The sequence below is a fragment of the Brachyhypopomus gauderio genome, unplaced genomic scaffold (assembly GCF_052324685.1).
Source record: "Brachyhypopomus gauderio isolate BG-103 unplaced genomic scaffold, BGAUD_0.2 sc105, whole genome shotgun sequence".
In the NCBI taxonomy this organism is placed as follows: Eukaryota; Metazoa; Chordata; class Actinopteri; order Gymnotiformes; family Hypopomidae; genus Brachyhypopomus; species Brachyhypopomus gauderio.
In genome coordinates this window covers 372,551-395,173 of record NW_027506926.1, presented here as the reverse complement: position 1 = coordinate 395,173, position 22,623 = coordinate 372,551, and the positions used below count along the sequence as shown (strand labels likewise).

Here is a 22,623-nt window from a genome sequence, read left to right as displayed (position 1 = left end):
TCTAGTGGACTTGGATGTGTGCTTCGGATCATTGTCCTGTTGGAAGGTCCAACGTCTCCCAAGCCGCAGGTTTGTGACTGACTCCATCACATTTTCCTCCAAGATCTCCTGGTACTGAAGGGAATTCATGGTACCCTGCACACGTTGAAGCTTTCCTGTACCATTAGAAGCAAAACAGCCCCAAAGCATAATTGACCCCCCGCCATGCTTCACAGTAGGCAAGGTGTTCTTTTGTTCATAAGCCTGGTTCTTCCTTCTCCAAACATAGCGCTGGTCCATTGTCCCAAACAGTTCTAATTTAGTTTCATCTGACCACAGTACACTGTCCCAAAACCTTTGTGGCTTGTCCACATGACTTTTGGCATACTGCAGTCGACTTTTCTTGTTCTTTGGAGTCAGCAAGGGGGTGCGTCTGGGCGTTCTGGCATGGAGGTCTTCGTTATGCAGTGCGCGCCTTATTGTCTGAGCTGAAACTTCAGTGCCCACATCTGACAGGTCTTTTTTCAGTTCCTTAGCAGTCACGCGGGGATTTTTCTCCACATTACGCTTCAGGTAGCGCACAGCAGTCGCGGTCAGGATCTTCTTTCTGCCACGACCAGGTAACGTTTCCACTGTGCCCTTTAACTTGAACTTGCGAATGATACTTCCGATAGTGTCTCTTGGAATATTTAACAACTTCGCAATCTTTTTATATCCATTGCCATTCTTGTGAAGAGCAATAACCTCTTCTCTTGTCTTCTGGGACCATTCTCTTGCCTTCAGCATGCTTGGAAACACACCAGTAGATGTCTAGAAGGAGCTGAGTATCACAGTCCTTTTAAATCTGCCTAATTGGTGCTTATCATGCTTGATTGCTGCTCATTGACATCCACAGATGTTTTCAATACCTGATGGAAAACACTGGAATGAACCTCTGTTCTTAGGAGTGGTAGTCGTAAAGGGGTTGAATAATTGTGTCAATGAAGAAATCACAAAAAGGCCATTTAATACTTTATGACAAAAAAAATTGATGCTATCTTAGTTGCATTTAGTTCTTTAACAAGTCCTTGTAAGATTTCATTATGAACACAATTACAAATGTGCACTGAATTCCATAAAACCCTTCGCAGCATTGGGGGTTGAATAAATTTGATCACAACTGTATGTTCACTTTGTAACCAAGTGTAGTCCATGCTTTCTGTAGGTCACAGAATAGAGGTGATGCAGAGATTTTAAGGAGGGTGTCATGTCTAGCCCCGCCTCCCTGTCAATCATGTACTGTTCAGTCACGCCCCGTGTTACTTCCCCTTCAGCTGTGTCTCATTTGTAATTTAGTTCTGGTATTTAATCGTTGGTGTTCAGTCTTTGTGGGTTATTGTAAGGTGATGATATTATAGTGAAACTTATTGTGAAAGTAAAAATTATGGTGACCGTTTGTGGTCTTGTGCAGTCTGTTGTGTTTTGGAAGTCAGATTTGGTTAATATTTCTATATTTCTGTTTTGTTCATGGCTTCTCGTGTCTGTAGATGTCTGTGTGTGTAGTTTGTTAAGTTTTAGTGTTCTGTTATATGTCAGGTTGCTGGTCGAGTCTGTTGTCTTTATGTCTAATGATTAGTTGGTCATATGTGTGTTAGCCAGTTAGTTCCGTTAGTGTCATCATGCCTCATTGTGCTCGTGCTGTTCGTGTGTCTACTGTCAATTTGTGTGCAACCCCATATGTTCAAAGTAAAACCCGTTTGTTAAAAACCAAATTGTGTTTGCTTCCTGATTGCACAACACCTGCCACGTCACAGAATAATCCACCATTAAAGGAGAGTGAGGGAGTCTTACGAGGTGAGGCATTATCAGGAGGAGGATTACGGTTATCTTCCAATGTGTATCTTGTCTGAGGACTTGATTAAACAGGTTAAGGATGGTAAACCGTTTGAGCTACCCTCCTCGATTTGTCCCTTCCACGAGTTCAATGAGGAGGATAATCTGGAGGGGTTCATTCTCCAGATCAGATAAGTTTTTTAATTTGTCCTTGTCTCAGCCCAGAGAGGAAATGAACACCCTCGATGGGTTTTTAACATCTTAGAGAACGATTTGGCAAGAGTGGATCCACTGTTGATGATTTTGAATTTGATGCATTCTCTGCTCCCGAGGTTGTTCATGTTCCACCTAGAGCACACAGAGAGGAAGTCTCAGCACAGGCACCAGTACCCTAGAAGGTTACCACAGCCCCAACTACTAAGAGACCTGCTACAAGGACAGAGCAGCAGGACGTTAATATGGCTGTTCAGTACAAACCTACAGTTCACTGCTCCAAATCTGTAGCAGTACAGTGTACATCAAAGGCCAGCAGACGAGTGTCTGTGGCTGTACAATGCAGCCCCGACCTGCTAACAAGAGTCTACATCAATACAGTGGTAAATAGGACCCGTTACGGCTCATGTACCCCTGGTGGCACCCCTAGAATCCCCAGAGGTACCAAAACATTGTTGGGGGGTACGGAGCATATTTGTATATGTGGTCTTTCATATATTCACCTCTGTGTTGTTATCCGGTAACGTTTCTCATGTTCAATTACCAACTACTATCTCTTATGTGCCAATCCACATTTACACTAACAAACTCATCACATTCATAACCAAGCAGGGACACTGATGCCAGTTAGCCTCCTAGCCATGGATAGTGAAAACATAAGAAAACTTAAAATCATTCATGACTGATGAGGAAACGTTCAAACGTCTGTGCTCAGTGTCTCCCACTACTGTTTACCTGTGTGAATGTGTTGATGTTGCTGGAGATGACTCCGCTGAGTAAAACTCTTCCTACACTCTAAGCAGTGATATGGCTTCTCTCCTGTGTGAATGTGCTGGTGCAGTTGAAGACTTCTATGTGTAGTAAAACTCTTCCCACACTCTGAGCAGTGATATGGCTTCTCTCCGGTGTGAATGCGCTGGTGTTTTTTGAAATTACTCTGTGTAGTAAAACTCTTCCCACACTCTGAGCAGTGATATGGCTTCTCTCCTGTGTGAATGTGCTGGTGCAGTTGAAGACTTCTCTGTGTAGTAAAACTCTTCCCACACTCTGAGCAGTGATATGGCTTCTCTCCTGTGTGAATGCGCTGGTGTTCATTGAGATGACTCTGTCGATTAAAACTCTTCCCACACTCTGAGCAGTGATATGGCTTCTCTCCTGTGTGAATGCGCTTGTGCAGTTGAAGACTTCCCTGTGTTATAAAAGTCTTCCCACACTCTGAGCAGTGATATGGCTTCTCTCCTGTGTGAATGCGCTGGTGCCGTTGAAGATTACTCAGTGTAGTAAAATTCCTCCCACACTCTGAGCAGTGATGTGGCTTCTCTCCTGTGTGAATGCGCTGGTGTTTTTTGAGACTACTCTGTTGAGTAAAACTCTTCCGACACTCTGAGCAGTGATATGGCTTCTCTCCTGTGTGAATGCGCTGGTGTTGCTGGAGATTTCTCTGTGTAGTAAAACTCTTCCCACACTCTGAGCAGTGATATGGCTTCTCTCCTGTGTGAATGCGCTGGTGTTCGTTGAGATGACTCTGTTTAGTAAAACTCTTCCCACACTCTGAGCAGTGATATGGTTTCTCTCCTGTGTGAATGCGCTGGTGTTCGTTAAGATGACTCTGTGTAGTAAAACTCTTCCCACACTCTGAGCAGTGATATGGCTTCTCTCCTGTGTGAATGTGCTGGTGTTGCTGGAGATGACCATGTTTAGTAAAACTCTTTCCACACTCTAAGCAGTTGTAGCTTTTCTCCTTTTCCATGTTTACTGATTTCAACAGTATGACATACTCCTCACAGATAAATGTGTTTATGTAGGTAACGTTTACAGCATTGATTCCTAGAGGAAAAAGACATTGCAAATTCATTGTGAGATGAAGATGAAACAATCATGACAAAGAACCATTTGGGCTCTGCATAATGCTAAAGACATTCATGCTAAAGACATTCATGCTAAAGACCATCAGGAGACAGTGCTAGGCTTCCTTATTTCACTAAAATGAAAACATTTGTCTATGTTGTGATACGTGTCTCTCTCTGTTTGGTTCAGTGTCACTCTATGTGCCAGTCTATAGGGACTTTTATTTTGTAGGGTTCATCAACTTTATTTTCAAAGTTGTTCTTTTCCTTCCTTTCTCTCTCATGGTGCTGCAGAGCTGCTTTGGTCTGTTGAAGCTCCTTATGAGTTCCAGCAGTGTGATTTGATCTTTTTAATTATTGTGCATCAGAGAATTAATCTATGGGCAGCACCAACATATCACAGAAAATTCACCTGTGCACACGATTACTTAATGTGCCTCTTTAGAAAGCACTCCTGCTAAAAGTGTCCAATAAGTCACATGATCCACAAAGGACATTTTTTGTACGTACGTATTTGTGCGTGTAGTGTGATGAATTAGTAAGTTGCTGTGCATTTGCTTGAAAGTCACATATGAATGAACAACTATCACATTTTGTATTTGTAAGTTGTGGTTTTCATTTGAAAGTCATGTTATGTTTGCTTGCAAATAGAATATTTGTGGAATATGTTCTGTTTGGTTACAATGTTTGGGCAGCATTATAACTCCATAGCAGAGTTACTGTCGTGATCAGAGGGGTCTATACCTCTGTCTATGTGGGTATAATGAGATTGGGAGATACTGTGTTAATACTGTGTAAAAGGATGTATAACCCAGCCTGTGTGTGTAAAATGAGATTGGGAGATACTGTGTTAATACTGTGTAAAAGGATGTATAACCCAGCCTGTGTGTGTATAATGAGATTGGGAGATATTGTGTTAATACTGTGTAAAAGGATGTATAACCCAGCCTGTGTGTGTAATGAGATTGGGAGATACTGTGTTAATACTGTGTAAAAGGATGTATAACCCAGCCTGTGTGTGTATAATGAGATTGGGAGATATTGTGTTAATACTGTGTAAAAGCATGTATAACCCAGCCTGTGTGTGTATAATGAGATTGGGAAATACTGTGTTAATACTGTGTAAAAGGATGTATAACCCAGCCTGTGTGTGTAATGAGATTGGGAGATACTGTGTTAATACTGTGTAAAAGGATGTATAACCCAGCCTGTGTGTGTATAATGAGATTGGGAGATATTGTGTTAATAGTATTAACACAATATCTCCCAATCTCATTACACACACACAGGCTGGGTTATACATCCTTTAACACAGTATTAACACAGTATTTCCCAATCTCATTATACACACACAGGCTGGGTTATACATCCTTTTACACAGTATTAACTTAATACTGTGTAAAAGGATGTATAACCCAGCCTGTGTGTGTATAATGAGATTGGGAAATACTGTGTTAAAGGATGTATAACCCACCCTGTGTGTATAATGAGATTGGGAGTCTGTTCAAAGACCCAAAAACAAAAAAGGCTGCATTATGTATTCAAATCCAAAAGGTACAATAGGGACTACAGGCTACCTGTAGTCTGTGTGTGCTTTAAACGGTTGCTTAATTATCTGGATTATACTGAGAAATGTATCAGTCACAGGTTTAAAATATAACTCACCTCTTCAGAAGATCTCAAATCTCTCACTGTTAAGACAACTTCAACATTTCTGTTGGACTGAAAATGATTGGAATGAAATAATTAAAATTCCACACTTCATATTTATTAAAATAGAAAACATGTACATGCACACGTGGTGTAGATCTAACACATCTACTTTATTCAAACAGTTTCTCAACATAGATCTCTGTGCCATTTCATATTAAATGCCATGTCATTTTTACAGCGTATCTGTAAAAGCTGTTTGAGATCTACAGTATAGGCGAGATCTACTGCCATGTTTTGTTGAAATATAAAATAGCTTTTTTGTAAAAGGGCATTTTATACTGTGCTGGCAGGCTGCATATTGTCGCCTGGTCCGAACTTTGAACATGCCTGCACTAAAGCATAGTTTCCTATAAACACCAACATAATGTTTTAGTAAAATGTATATTTGATCTCATATTGTCTTTCACTAATAAATAACAATGTATAAACAACTGGAGAAAATGACAGATGGATTGAAAACTCAAATGCAGATCCCACAGATCACTACGACCTTCACCAAGACTACATGAACTTAGGGTCACAACATTAACATGCAAGCTTCAAAAAATACATGTTATTCCCGTCATTTACTTTGTTTGCTCTGAAACATAGATAAATGGTAAGACCGATTAACAATGGGAAAATAATCAGAAATAAAGGGCGAAAAATTACATTTCAATGCGGGGGTGGGGAGACAATACACAGTAAACATTTTCTAAAGGAGTTCCTGAGGGGGCGTCAAAGCTTCTCCCAAATGTTGTTATTGTGCTTAGGAAAAGTACACCAGTATATATCTGTATGATTTCACCTAAACGTAAAAACACTCCAATGAATAACCAAACTAAATCAAATATATGTAACATTACAATACATCCACTATAACAGCATAAAATCAATTAAATCGTACATTAAATCTACAGTAATAAAACCAAAAAAATAGCATAATATAACTAGATAAGCTTTTATCTTTGTAACAGGAACCACTGGGCTACTAAACAAAAGATCCAAATATAATTATATTCGTATAATATCAAATAAGTAGCTACGTTATCTGGCTGGGTTAGTTAGCGCTACAACATCCATTATAAAAACACTTTAACACATTGAATTTTCCACCAACTTAGTCAAGACACGAGATTCAACCGTGAGGTAACGGAACGAACAAAATAGTGTGGTTAAGATGTGGTTAAAAGGTGTTAGTGGTACGTATTACTAAGTTAAGTACTTACAGGTCAACCAGTAGTCCAACACTTCCAAACACCAACACGACAATAGGCGCAACTCCACTAAACGCCCGATGCTGATATTGAGAATAAGGAAACCTGTGGTCTGTAATGTCCGATGGTGATGGTAGGTAGAGGTGGGCGGATCGATCCAAATATCGATACCAACGCTGCTATTGATTTGGAGCAATACTCGTGTAAAAAGATTAATACTCAATCTTTTTAACTCTCCCGCATACACCGACTGCTGCGTACGTGGATTCATCAAAGTCTCTTCTCTGTCTGTAAGAGCAGCGTTGCCAACAAGTTTCCGTATCTGCAGAAGCAAAAGTCCAGGGGGTGGAGCTAGATCTAGATCCAACTCCTCCCACCGTCCATAGTTTCTTTTGGTCGGTCCAGGGGCGGAGCTGCATCTAATCCAACATCTCCTACGTGTCGCTTACGTTTTCCGACCAGGAAATATAAATCCAATAAATTCACCCTTAAGACTGCTACCGTTTACAGATCAAAATGTTCTTTAATTGTTATTTAAATAACATAATACACGTTTTTTAAGTTTACAAGAAAACGTAAAAGTTGCCAACTCCTCAGTAAGGAAAGACGCTATTGGCTATCCTAAAAGTCACAAAATGGCGTCATCGCCTAATTTGCATAATACCTGTTTTTGAAGCTGTAAAATAATAACGTTGTGGGAGAGAAAAAAATAATAATAAAAATACTATAAATATGTTAGAGTGACTGATTGAGACTGTGTGAGTTAAAATCAGTGATTTATTTTAATTCGTTTATTTCATGCTGGTTGCCATTTTGATAAATTCCTGCACGAAAACGAGGCTGTGGTGGGAAGAATCCTGAAAGTGTCGTGCGGAGCTGCAGGAGCGGTGCAGCTAGTTCAGTGCTGCTGTGGCATATTGTTGTGTGATGGGAAGATGATACCTCAAGGAGTGTATCCACACACTACACAAACTGTGTTGACACTGTATTGACACTGTGTTGGTCATTGTTGTGTGCCAGGATGTAATTTAGTGATGGGAAGATGATACCTCAAGGAGTGTATCCACACACTACACAAACTGTGTTGACACTGTATTGACGCTGTGTTGGTCATTGTTGTGTGGCAGCTGTAATTTAGTGATGGGAAGATGATACCTCAAGGACTGTATCCACACACTACACAAACTGTGTTGACACTGTATTGACGCTGTATTGGTCATTGTTGTGTGCCAGGCTGTAATTTAGTGATGGGAAGATGATACCTCAAGGAGTGTATCCACACACTACACAAACTGTGTTGACACTGTCTTAACACTGTATTGGTCATTGTTGTGTGGCAGCTGTAATTTAGTGATGGGAAGATGATACCTCAAGGAGTGTATCCACACACTACACAAACTGTGTTGACACTGTATTGACACTGTGTTGGTCATTGTTGTGTGCCAGGATGTAATTTAGTGATGGGAAGATGATACCTCAAGGAGTGTATCCACACACTACACAAACTGTGTTGACACTGTCTTAACACTGTATTGGTCATTGTTGTGTGGCAGCTGTAATTTAGTGATGGGAAGATGATACCTCAAGGAGTGTATCCACACACTACACAAACTGTGTTGACACTGTATTGACACTGTGTTGGTCATTGTTGTGTGGCAGCTGTAATTTAGTGATGGGAAGATGATACCTCAAGGAGTGTATCCACACACTACACAAACTGTGTTGACACTGTATTGACGCTGTGTTGGTCATTGTTGTGTGGCAGCTGTAATTTAGTGATGGGAAGATGATACCTCAAGGAGTGTATCCACACACTACACAAACTGTGTTGACACTGTCTTAACACTGTATTGGTCATTGTTGTGTGGCAGCTGTAATTTAGTGATGGGAAGATGATACCTCAAGGAGTGTATCCACACACTACACAAACTGTGTTGACACTGTATTGACACTGTGTTGGTCATTGTTGTGTGGCAGCTGTAATTTAGTGATGGGAAGATGATACCTCAAGGAGTGTATCCACACACTACACAAACTGTGTTGACACTGTATTGACGCTGTGTTGGTCATTGTTGTGTGGCAGCTGTAATTTAGTGATGGGAAGATGATACCTCAAGGAGTGTATCCACACACTACACAAACTGTGTTGACACTGTATTGACGCTGTGTTGGTCATTGTTGTGTGCCAGGCTGTAATTTAGTGATGGGAAGATGATACTTTTTAGTTCAACTTGTGACTTTGATGAGGAAGAGGAAGAATTGCACATTACAAATCTGCATGAGAAAGAAATGTGAGTTACCAGATACGTACAGAGCTGCAAATGAATTAATTTGTCAATGAATGTATTACTCATTACAATATTTGATTTCAAAGGTTATTGGAATATTTGAAACATTTTATCTTTATTATGTAAACAAAATAATGTTCTAAGCCCATAACAAGTTGGTGCAGTGCATGAAGTAAGGTCTGGTAATCCATAACATTATTATCAAATCACTTTAAGTCAAAGGTAGTTTGTGTAAATTTAAAAATAGATCACCTTACTAATAATTCTTTTTTATTCCCATTTTCTTTTGTCTCTCCTCCAACACAGTTCTAAGCAGGTCATAGAGGCACTGGGTGATCATGACTATCTGGAGGAGACTCTGTTTGTAGAAGAACAACTTGATGCAGCAAAGAGGGAGATTGACCATCTGGAGGAAGAAAACCTCAAGAGTGAGCGGTTTCATCTACAACGCTTCCAGTGTGAGCCTAAACTGATCATGTTTTACACTGGATTTAAAGATGATGACACACTAAAAGCTGTGTAAAAGCAACCTGTACACAGGCTCCATCTCAGATAAAGAAATTACCAAAGAGTCTGGCATTCTGAGCCTACTTGAACCAGGAGATGAAGTAATTGTAGATAAAGGGTTTCTTATCAAAGACCTCCTCAGTAACATTTGTGTGAAACTTGTAATTCCTACATTCTTGGGGCCATGTGGGCAGTTTAGTAAAGAAGAAATTACATACATGCAAGAAATTGCTCACTTGAGGATCCATGTTGAGCAATCAGACACATTAAAGAATACCAGATATTTGACGGAGTTCTGCCCCTTTCCCTGTGTGGTTCAGTTAACCAGCTGTGTTTGTGCTCTACTTACCAATTTTCAGGGACCTCTTTTTTAATTATGAAGTAACATATTCAAAGTGTATTATCAAATGTTAACATGCATAGTACAATCATGAAGTGTATTTTACAAAATCAGTGTTATTTTTATTAGCCATACTGGACTTTGAATTGCTGGAAAATTATTCTTCCACTGAGTAACAAACATTCAAACATTTATTCAGCTCAACTTTTATTGATGTACATTTTTTTTGTTAATAATGAAATTAATGTAACACATTTTTGCTCATTGTGAACCAATAAAAACAATATACAAATTTTCTAAAAATCATTCTCAATTCATTTTTTATGGTTCTGACATTTTTATGGTCATGACATTCTCTCACTTTTTAAAATCAATTCTTAAAACTGTCATATTACAGAAACATTTACCTATTAACAGTAGTTTCCTTAAGGAACAATGCCAAATTTATGTGCTTCCTTCCTTTATAGTCTCCTCATCTGCACAGGCCAGGCAGAAAATATTCAAAGAAGAACATATCCAGTTTAGTTTTCATAGACTCCGATATCTTGCCATCAAAGTGGATCTGCTCCAGGTGATTGTCTTTGGTACAGTGAACAAAAAGATCACACCACTTCATTCCAGTGATGCCCATCTGCCCCATTACCTGGTAATAGTAGTCATGGTTGCAGTGATCCACAGGGCAGGTCTCCAAACTCTGTTGCAACTTTATCCACTGGATGTCTGGCTGATGCTTGAAGTAGCTGGACCATTTGAGACGTGCTTCCAATAGCAGAAAGGTTCTCTGTAAGGACATGAGCAAACTGATCACTTGGAAGAGGGGCTGGAATGGGGCAATAGAGGTTAGGAATGATACCATCACAGCATCTTTTATATTTCTTCAGAAGTTGAGTTGCTATGGATGACTTTAATTTTGACACTGTCACTGTATTAACAGGTTTTGGGCTTAAACCTAATGCATGTGGTGGAATGTGCCAAGTCTGTGGCAGTGAGGTGTTACTAACAGTAGGAGGGACAGATTTACAGTCTAGCTTCAAAACATGATTGCAGGATGGCAGCCACGGTGACGAGCTCCTCCGTGTTGTGTTTGTTTTTGTTAATTAATGTTGTCTATTGTATGTCAAACTCAGTCAGCTGGAACAGAGAACAGTTACTAACCATGAGAGACAACATTTCTCCTCAAGTACCTTCAGAGTGTGTGGAAATCTTAACAACGGCCGCGCTGACGCTGCTTGGACTAGCAAGGAGACGCTGGAGGTGCAGACGAAGGGTCAGACGTGCGGGCGTGCTCGTACGTCTCAGGCTGCGCGGGCCTCGCACACCTCTACCGTCATTATTCCTCTCCAACCTCCCATCTCTCAGCAACAAAACTGAGGAACTACTCCTGCTCCACCGGACCAACAAGGACTTCTCCTCTGCTTCTGCCCTCTGCTTCACGGAGACCTGGCTGAACGAGCTGATCCCGGACAGCGCGCTGGACGTACCGGGCTTCCAGCTGCTGAGAGCAGACAGAGACGTGGAGCGGAGCGGGAAGAGCAGGGGAGGAGGAATCTGCTTCTACATCAACGAGCGCTGGTGTAAATACACTACAGTACTGTTAACATCATGCTCTCCTCATCTGGAGTCTCTCTTCATTTACTGTCGGCTGTTTTACTCTCCCAGATAATTCAGCTCCTTCGTTCTGGCCGGCGTGTACATTACGCCGAGCGCGTGCATCAGTGACGGGCAGAGACAGCTGGCCAAACAGATAATGGAACTAGAGAGAGATCTAGAGAGATCTAGAGATCTTTTCTGTCAGCTCTGCCTGTCCTTTCATTTATTTGAGTTATATCTACAAGTTCAAGTTATTTTTACAAGTTAAAAGGATCCATTACTCGTTACTTCACTTGGTAAGCTTTTTTTTTACATTAATCTATAAAGGATAATTTAGCATTTTTTACATTCCGACAGTCCGACACTGCGAGTGAACTGTTTTTTGCGCCTCATCCTTGTGAGTGGTTTTTGTGCACTGTTTTATCAGCAGCTGATATTGTTTTCAGCTGTGAAATACCTGCCAGAACTTATTAGGTGTTATTTTTGCACTTTGGATTTTTAACTTGGATATTTGAGCCTTGTGCCCGGTGCTTTTGCGATTATGGCTCATGCTTCCACATCATCTATTTGCTCTGAGTGTATCAAACTGTCTCAGAGGGTTGCAGAACTTCAGGAAAGAATCCATACCTTACATTCTATAAGGGAGGAGGAAGAATATCTGGACTTGATTCTTGCCACACAAACCGCTGACAAAACCGTCCCTGTGACTGGCAAAGAAAGAGACGTTTCTCTCCATTGTTGCTGGGATGTACTGGGGGCAAAGCCTAAGCTCATCTTGGCCTCAACTCCTAATCCCGTTAACAACAACAATGATAAGGGCTGGACTCTTGTTCGGGGGAAGGAACGTAGCAGAAACCAGCACAGCAGCGGCGGCAAACAGCAATCCTCAGAACAGAATATTCTTCTCGATAACAGATATGAAGCTCTTGCCTCAACTGAAGTAGCAGAAACTGAGCAGTCTCATCACAGCATACTGCCTCCCTCTCCAGGACATCAAGGACATCAAGCACACCCCAATCAGCATCAGAGATCCGACTCCAGTCTGGCTGCTAAGCATGCAAATAACTCTGGCCATTCGCGGACCAACCACCAGGCTGCCAACTGTGTTAGCCAGAAGCATGCTAACAAGCATGCTAAGAGGGTTAGCCATCGGGGTGGTAACCATGTTGGCCATCGGGGTGGTAACCATGTTGGCCATCGGGGTGGTAACCATGTTGGCCATCGGGGTGGTAACCATTTCGGGCATCGGGGTGGTAACCATGCTGGCCATCGGGGTGGTAACCATGTTGGCCATCGGGGTGGTAACCATGTTGGCCATCGGGGTGGTAACCATGTTGGCCGTCGGGATGCTAACCATGTTAGCCGCCGAGGCATTAACGGTGAAAGGAGACGAGGAACACCGCCACAGCCCAAAACGCTGCTAATTGGGGACTCAGTCATCAGAGATGTATGGAGCAACAGTATTAAGGCCTTTTGCTTTCCTCGTGTTACTGTCTGTGAAGTGATACCCATGATTCCACACATATTGCATGACCATCCAGCTACGGAAAGACTGATTGTACAGTCTTTTTTTTTTTTTTTTTGGCCCACCTCCACCCCCCCCCCCCCCCCCCATCTTTGGAGGACAACTTTGTTTTTATGTACAGATTAAATGGCAATTATAACAATTCTGTACAGTATATAGTATAGTGATAACAATATATAATATAGTGATAACAATATGCAAAGTGATATTGGGGTTAGGTGGACCAAGAAAAGAGGGGGAGAGAAAGAATAAAAAGGGAAAAGACAAAGAGGCAGGGGAAAAGAAAGAAGAAGAGAAGAAGAAAAAAAAATTATTATAATAATAAAAAATAAAAATAAAAATGATAATAATAAAATAAAACACGCAGCCAGCTCAAATGACCACTTCAAAGAAGAACAGAAAGTAGACCAAATACATATAGTACAAATGAGTGCGATGTATGGGTGTGTGTGAGTGTGTGTGTTTATGTGCAACCTAAAAGTGCAACATAGGATAGATGTATGGAATGTACTTACCAGCCAGGGTGGATAGCTGCGACAACACTCCCCCAGAGGCCAGAGGCGGGCAGAGAAAGACCCGGGAATCCCACCCGCCCACGGCCCCCCAAGGAGCGGTGAAGTACCAGAGCCGCACTTCCCAGAAACCCTCACATGCCCGCCCCCACAGGCGGGAGAGAGAGACCCCGGACAGCGCCCCACCAGTCAAGGAGCGCAGATCCGGGGGAACCAGAGGGAACAGAGCCCCCCCCCCCCCCCCCCCCCCAGGATGCCCCCCCGTCATGGGCCAGCGGCAAAGCCACGGCGCCACTTGCCCGGAATGCCACCCACCACCCGGCAGGGCCACCCGGCCAAGCTCAGATCCACACCACCCCCACCACAGAGAGCAGCCGGTCCGGACATCCACATACATCTAGACACACATTTCCTTCACACACGTATGCACTCACACATATTTAACCCATAAATATATACATATATACACATATACATACATATATATAAATATATACATACACATACATACGTATATACATACATATCTACACATACATATACACCCACACACACTTGTCCCCTATACACAACACCCCTGTGTAAGCACCCACAGCCATACCAATCGCACAGTGAACAAACGATGACAGACATCAACAGTATTGAGGACATGCTGGTCGGAGTCCGGAACCCTACCTCCCGGCCCACCCCAGACATCCTCATCATCCACCACCCCACTCCCACCACCCAGGCACCTCGGAGCCCCAAGGCACAGACCCAACGCCCCGACACAAGGCCGACCGACCCACCCCACCCAGCGGTGCAACCACAGCGGCGCAGGTCCCCCCGCACGGGCAGGGCCCTAGCTCAGGGTCGGGGGGCCCTGAAGTGTTCATTTCTGGACCGATACCAACTGCACGTCGAGGCAGTGGTCACTTTACCAGACTGCTGGCTCTAAACAGCTGGCTCACTACAGCCTGTGCACATCGGAAGGTAAACTTCATTGACAATTTCAACATTTTTTGGAGGCGTCCTGAGCTTTTTAAACCTGATCAGCTTCACCCTAACAGGGCTGGGACTCAAATGCTTGTGGATAATCTAATGTATGGAATCACTCACATGCGGAACCTGCACCCAACCGCCAGCAGTAACGTCAGTAATGTCAGTCAAAGAAGCCCACCATCTCCTGTCAGAGAATCTGTCCACAGTCTCAGAGGTAAACTCCAGGAGATTGAAGAGGTTCTGCAACACTACAGTCTGCTGTCTTGCAGGAACTCACCCACTTCTCCTGCACACTCAGTGAATTCTCAGGTCTGACACACTGGAACCCATGCTCCTAGTCAGTGCTACATTCCAGTTATTTTAAATAGCCGGTGGCATGGCTCTCAGAATCGAAATAAAAATGTAATCAGAAGAAAACATAAGGGTACAAAACATTGTAACAAACAAAATTTGATCCCAGTGAAATGCACAAGTGATGTAAGCGATGCTGATCAAACACATCAAGTCTTCAAAGTCTCCTTACTAAACGTCCGCTCACTCACAAACAAGTCTTTTGTAATAGCTAAATTAATTGAAGATTACTGTCTGGACTTTCTTTTTCTAACAGAGACTTGGCTTGATAGCAATGGAGCAATAGTGCTAAATGAAGCTTCGCCCTCCCGACTTTAACTATTTTAATGTCTCCAGGGTAAATAAGAGAGGTGGTGGTGTTGCATGTTTTTACCATAAAGCATTCCGCTGTAAGCAGATCTCATTAGGGGAACATCCTACGTTTGAATATCTGACAGTACAACTCAACAGTACTTATTCAGTTCTTTTGATTGTTATCTATCATCCTCCCAGACTACATGCAGATTTTCTTGAAGATTTTGAAGAAATGCTTTCAAGGATTTTAATTGATTTTGATTATGTTTTAATTGCTGGGGATTTTAATATTCACATGGATATATCCACAAATCCAATCACTTCAGAATTCATGAGGATGCTTAACTCTTTTGATCTCATACAGCATGTATCAGGCCCAACTCATAAGCATGGCCACATTTTAGATTTGGTTATTTCTAAACGTATAGAGGTTAATAATACTGAAATTACTGATGTTGCAATCTCTGACCATTTTGGTGTATTTTTCAACATGTCATTATCTACTAGAAGACTCAGTGAAAAGCGCACAATAACCAAGCGTTATCTCAGTGCTGGCAGTGCCGTGGCCTTCACAGACATGATACAGTCCCTCCCTCCCCTCTCAGAAAATGGGAATGAGCTAGTTGAAACATTCACACACAGAGTTAGGAACTGTATTGATGCTGTGGCACCAAAGGTAACTAAAATAATCTCTGGTAAAATTAAGATGCCCTGGAGAAACACTCCATCTATTGTAAAATTTAGGCAAGATTGTAGGCAGGCTGAGAGACGTTGGCGAAAGTCAAAATTGCAAGTACATTTTGATATTTATAAAACAACATTGCAGAATTACAACAGTGAAGTGAAATCAGCAAGGAAAAACTATTTCTCTACCTTAATCAATCCATCCAATAATAACTCAGCTGTCTTGTTCAGAAGCATAGATCAGCTAGTAAACCCCACCTCCTGTGGCTTCCCTGAGACTGTTTCAGTTGAAAAATGTGAGGAGTTTGCTATATTTTTTAGGGACAAGATTACTAGTATAAGGCAGAACATAGCAACAAGCACTAATAGACTATCAACCCTTATATCAGTTACTCAGCCTAACTTTAATATGTCTTATTTCCAAGAAGTTGACATGGTAACACTACTTGATGTGATTTCATCACTAAAATCTTCTACTTGTGAACTGGACCCTTTACCAACAAGCTTTTTCAAGCAGGTTCTGAGCTCATTAGCAAATGAAGTTCTAACGATTGTTAATCAGTCTCTGCAATTGGGTGAATTCCCTAAAATTTTTAAAACTGCAATGGTTAAACCACTATTAATAATAATAATAATAATAATCCATTTTATTTATAGTGCACTTTACATTTCAATGAAACCTCAAAGTGCTACATAGTAGTTAAAATCAGAACAAACATATAAGAGCAAGTAGATAAAAGCAACAAAAATTTTCGCACATCAGAGATAATACAACAAATACTAGTAGGATTTTTTAAATAAAAACGTTTTAAGATTTCTTTTAAAAGACTCCACGCTCTGTGGTGCTCTCAAGGGGTCTGGGAGAGCATTCCAGAGACGTGGGGCAACAGCTTGGAAGGCCCGGTCACCCATAGTGCGTAGTTTGGTCCGGGGCTGCTGAAGGCAGTAGGTATTAGTTGAGCGGAGATGTCTTGCGGTGTTGTGCGGAATAAGAAGCTCTTTGAGGTAGAGTGGAGCGTTTCCATGGAGACATTGATGAGTAAGAAGGCAGAGTTTATATTGGATTCTGTAATGGATGGGTAACCAGTGTAAAGTTTGTAGAACCGGTGTGATGTGGTCATATTTGCGCCTCCTCATCAGGATCCTGGCAGCACAGTTCTGAATTTGCTGAAGCTTCTGTAGGCTCCTGTCAGAGATTCCTGCGAGGAGGGCATTGCAATAGTCCAGCCTGGAGGAGACAAAGGCATGGACCAGTTTTACAGCGTCCAGTTGGGAAAGAGAGGGACGGAGTTTTGCTATATCTTTGAGATGAAAGAAGGAGATTTTGGAGAGGTGACGGATGTGTTCAGTAAATGATAAATGTGGGTCAAATTTGACACCTAGATTTGTAACAGAGGAAGAAAGGGGAATGCTATGGCCAGAGACAGAGATATTACTGATGAGAGCTGCCTTGGTCTGAAGTGGAGTACCTATTAGAATGGCTTCTGTTTTGTCACTATTTAATAATTACATTATTACATTCAAGTGTGACAAACATGGAAAAAATCAGGAAATCAGGAGGGCAATCGGGGCAAAAACTTTTTTCACACCATTGTATATATAATAAACATCCTGTTTCTTTGTGTGCTTTACTACAATTTTCTCTACATACACACACACACACACACACACACACACACACACACACACACACACACACACACACACACTCACACACACACACACACACACACACTCACACACACACACACACACACACTCACACACACACACACTCACACACACACACACACACACACACACACACACACACACATACATAAAAGTGGAGTGGAGATGAGATAAAAGCTGTTGGACACATGATGAAAGAATTCATTCATAAGAATGTGTAAGGTACCTGGTAAGAAGGACTGTCTATAGGTAAGAAGGACTGTCTATAGGCAAGAAGGACTGTCTATAGGTAAGAAGGACTGTCTATAGGTAAGAAGGACTGTCTATAGGTAAGAAGGACTGTCTATAGTTCCTGAAAGCTGAGCCCAATGCACCTGGAAACAGAACATGGACTGGTGTTAAATTTTATGTTAAAAATCGAATAACAGCCTTGAAAAGAACAAATTGCCATTGAGTTTAGCAGTTCTGCTATTGCTATTGGAATGCAGGCCTGTTAGTTTTCAGGCGCCACGCCGGAATTCCGGCGTACCGACATGTCCGCGAGAAAAAAAAATTGAGGGGGGGAAAAATCCGTCAAATCATAATGATAAACCACACGCACACGCATGCTATCTGTTTTGAGGCCGAAATATGATCCTTATGATCCTTACGAGGTTCCCAAGATACGATTTTTCGTGGTTACTACACATCTCCCATTTACTGTATAAAGCCTCGTTTGGACCTAAGGGCGTACTCACACTAGGCACGGTTTGCTTGTTCCGTGCTGGGGCCCGGTTATCCCCCCTCCCCACTCCCCCTCTGGCCTGCACTCACACTGGCTTCAGCAACCCGGCCCGAGCACGCTTACGTCACCACAACGTGACTTTATTTGGAATAAAAGCGCTCTCGCACAACACGATGGAGTTCACGATTCTCTTTTTATTGTATTTTTGGAGTCGTTTTGGGAGTGCAGAAACACGGTGCAAGCACAGATTTATCGATCATGTAACACAACGATTGTCTGCTAATCGCTTTGCCGCTATGACTGTTTAACGTGAGCGTCGCATCACTGACGTCATGTTTGAGTTCCAGCGAAATTAACCAATCAGACGAGGCACCAAGCGGAATGAATCCACATGAATCGTGCCCTGGCCCACCTCTTCAAGTGGGCCCGAGCACGGTTAACTGATCCGGGCCCGGGCACGGTTGGAGCGCTCACACTAGCCAAACGAACCGTGCTTCGGCAGGGAACCGTGCCCGGGCCCGGATCACAGAGCCTAGTGTGAGTACGCCCTAAGTGGTTGTGATGTGCAGATGTGTCCAGATGTGGCTTGTAACAAATTAGGTCATACCAAATGGTGAGAAGCCTCAGGCTTTAGCCAAACAAGGCGTGCTGGCATGAGGTTCTCCGTGTCCTGGTAGGAGACCTCATCCATGTATCACATGATGTTTCCAACAAGCAGGTAGTTAGATAATGGCAGTAATCTATGCAGTTAGGCCCTTATAAAGATCCAGATCAGTCAGTTCAGCACATGCTTTCTGATGTTACACAAACACAAACACACATACATATCTATCTATCTATCTATCTATCTATCTATCTATCTATCTATCTATCTATCTATCTATCTATCTATCTATCTATCTATCTATCTATCTATCTATCTATCTATCTATCTATCTATCTATCTATCTACCAACATAACTACCTACCTGCCTCCATCTATTTGCTTACCTCCTGTCCAGATGTGGCTTGTAACAAATTAGGTCATACCAAATGGTGAGAAGCCTCAGGCTTTAGCCAAACAAGGCGTGCTGGCATGAGGTTCTCCGTGTCCTGGTAGGAGACCTCATCCATGTATCATATGATGTTTCCAACAAGCAGCTACTTAGATATTGGCAGTAATCTATGCAGTTAGTCCATTATAAACGTCCAGATCTGTCATTTCAGCACATGCTTTCTGATGTCACACAAACACAAACACACATATCTATCTATTTACCAACATAACTACCTACCTGCCTCCATATATTTGCTTACCTCCTGTCCAGATGTGGCTTGTAACAAATTAGGTCATACCAAATGGTGAGAAGCCTCAGGCTTTAGCCAAACAAGGCATGTTGGCATGAGGATCTCCGTGTCCTGGTAGGAGACCTCATCCATGTATTATATGATGTTTCCAACAAGCAGGTCCTTAGATAATGGCAGTAATCTATGCAGTTAGGCCCTTATAAAGATCCAGATCGGTCAGTTCAGCACATGCTTTCTGATGTCACACAAACACAAACACACATATCTATCTATCTACCAACATAACTACCTACCTGCCTCCATCTATTTGCTTACCTCCTGTCCAGATGTGGCTTGTAACAAATTAGGTCATACCAAATGGTGAGAAGCCTCAGGCTTTAGCCAAACAAGGCGTGCTGGCATGAGGTTCTCCGTGTCCTGGTAGGAAACCGCATCCATGTATTATATGATGTTTCCAACAAGCAGGTAGTTAGATAATGGCAGTAATCTATGCAGTTAGGCCCTTATAAAGATCCAGATCGGTCAGTTCAGCACATGCTTTCTGATGTCACACAAACAAAAACACACACATCTATCTATCTTTCTACCAACATAAATACCTACCTGCCTCTATATACTTGCTTACCTCCTGTCCAGATGTGGCTTGTAACAAATTAGGTCATACCAAATGGAGAGAAAACCTCAGGCTTTAGCCAAACAAGGCGTGCTGGCATGAGGTTCTCCGTGTCCTGGTAGACCTCATCCATGTATTATATGATGTTTCCAACAAGCAGGTCCTTAGATAATGGCAGTAATCTATGCAGTTAGGCCCTTATAAAGATCCAGATCGGTCAGTTCAGCACATGCTTTCTGATGTCACACAAACACAAACACACATATCTATCTATCTACCAACATAACTACCTACCTGCCTCCATCTATTTGCTTACCTCCTGTCCAGATGTGGCTTGTAACAAATTAGGTCATACCAAATGGTGAGAAGCCTCAGGCTTTAGCCAAACAAGGCGTGTTGGCATGAGGATCCAGAGGTGGGGACTCGAGTCACATGACTTGGACTCGAGTCAGACTCGAGTCATTAATATTAAGACTTTTGACTTGACTTGAAAAAATATTCAGAGACTTAGACTTGACTTGGACTTTTACACCAATAACTTGGGACTTGAATTGGACTTGAACCTGTTTACTTGCAAAGACTTGATTTTTTTACCCCAAATCTAAATTTTAAAACGCATATTAATATTTATAAAGTGCGCCCCATTAATTTCATTTCCGTCCTTCTGACGCAGACCAGTCCTCTGCTTTTCCACACTCTGTACGTGTGTGTGTGCATGAGCTGCAGCACAACCAATCAAATGGGGGGTTGGCGAACGTAAATTTTTACCGGGCGGGGTGTAAAATTGACACAAATTAAGTATTATATCGCGATCGATCGATCGCCAGTGGTTGGTGCCAGAGCGAACTAGTAACTCATTGAATCATAGATGTGGATCAGAGGTAAATAAACTAGAATTTTTCCGGCGTGAGAAATCGGATGTGTGGCGTGAGAGCGTGTGAAGACGGTCAAATGCGTGTGGCTCACGCTCAATGCGTGAGAGTTGGCAACCCTGGGTTCTGTATCTGAACTCGGGGAAGAGAGCCTCTCTCTGTCACCATCATAATATCCAGTTCTATCTCAGCATGGATTGTGTATTTGAAGACATCTACGTCGAGAAAAAAATATATTGACAAAAGTGGAGCGAGTTTTCAGCTATGGGGACATCATTCATCGTGCACAAATGACATACAGACTTTTGACCAGCAAATGCAATGCAGAATAGTTTACTGAAATGTCTAAAGTTGCAGGTTCCTGTTAATTGTTCAGTTCTTATATTTGTTTGTCTTGTGTCACTCACACATGTTCTCCAAGAAACCAGATAAGAGAAGAGAGGGAAAATGCTGTTATGGTTCTTTGTATTGTACTGTGAAAATATCAGCACTTTTTATTTAAACATGGAGTTCTACTTATGACTTTTTCACAGAATATTTATTTCTGGAAAATTGTAGTTTAAAGTATGAATATTTTTGCAGCTAAGTTTAACAAATTGAACTGTGCAATAAAGAGGTGTAATTTTAATTTTTTTTATACTTCGTGTTTTCAGTTGCACATGTTTTATCAAGATTTGAGGAGAATACAGATTTTAAAAAGAACGCATGTCTGTTATTTACATTTAAAATATACCTGCAACATTGGTAAAAAAAAAAAAAAAGACTCGAAAGGACTTGAAATTCCAAGTTTCAGACTTGGGACTTGACTTGACTATTGCCTGTCTTGACTCGAGACTTGACTTGACTTGAGTGTCTTTGCTTGAGACTTGACTCGGGACTTGAGGTATAAAGACTTGGACTTACTTGAGACTTGCAAAACACTGACTTGGTCCCACCTCTGTGAGGATCTCCGTGTCCTGGTAGGAGACCTCATCCATGTATTATATGATGTTTCCAACAAGCAGGTCCTTAGATAATGGCAGTAATCTATGCAGTTAGGCCCTTATAAAGATCCAGATCGGTCAGTTCAGCACATGCTTTCTGATGTCACACAAACACAAACACACATATCTATCTATCTACCAACATAACTACCTACCTGCCTCCATCTATTTGCTTACCTCCTGTCCAGATGTGGCTTGTAACAAATTAGGTCATACCAAATGGTGAGAAGCCTCAGGCTTTAGCCAAACAAGGCGTGCTGGCATGAGGTTCTCCGTGTCCTGGTAGGAAACCGCATCCATGTATTATATGATGTTTCCAACAAGCAGGTAGTTAGATAATGGCAGTAATCTATGCAGTTAGGCCCTTATAAAGATCCAGATCGGTCAGTTCAGCACATGCTTTCTGATGTCACACAAACAAAAACACACATATCTATCTATCTTTCTACCAACATAAATACCTACCTGCCTCTATATACTTGCTTACCTCCTGTCCAGATGTGGCTTGTAACAAATTAGGTCATACCAAATGGAGAGAAAACCTCAGGCTTTAGCCAAACAAGGCGTGCTGGCATGAGGTTCTCCGTGTCCTGGTAGACCTCATCCATGTATTATATGATGTTTCCAACAAGCAGGTCCTT

At 41.9% G+C, this 22,623-nt stretch overlaps 1 protein-coding gene across 1 annotated transcript in view; it reads right to left on the bottom strand.

Moving 5' to 3' along the window:
- The window catches only part of LOC143497285 (uncharacterized), a 377,240-nt gene extending 370,167 nt beyond the window's left edge, over nucleotides 1-7,073 (bottom strand). Inside the window, exons 1-3 of the mRNA XM_076993173.1 lie at nucleotides 6,773-7,073; nucleotides 5,517-5,573; nucleotides 2,740-3,831 (exon numbers count right to left, since the gene is read on the bottom strand). Coding sequence (XP_076849288.1) covers nucleotides 2,740-3,754 — 1,015 coding nt within the window. The 5' untranslated portion in view covers nucleotides 3,755-3,831; nucleotides 5,517-5,573; nucleotides 6,773-7,073. The remainder of the gene's footprint in view (nucleotides 1-2,739; nucleotides 3,832-5,516; nucleotides 5,574-6,772) is intronic.
- Nucleotides 7,074-22,623: the final 15,550 nt, after the last annotated feature.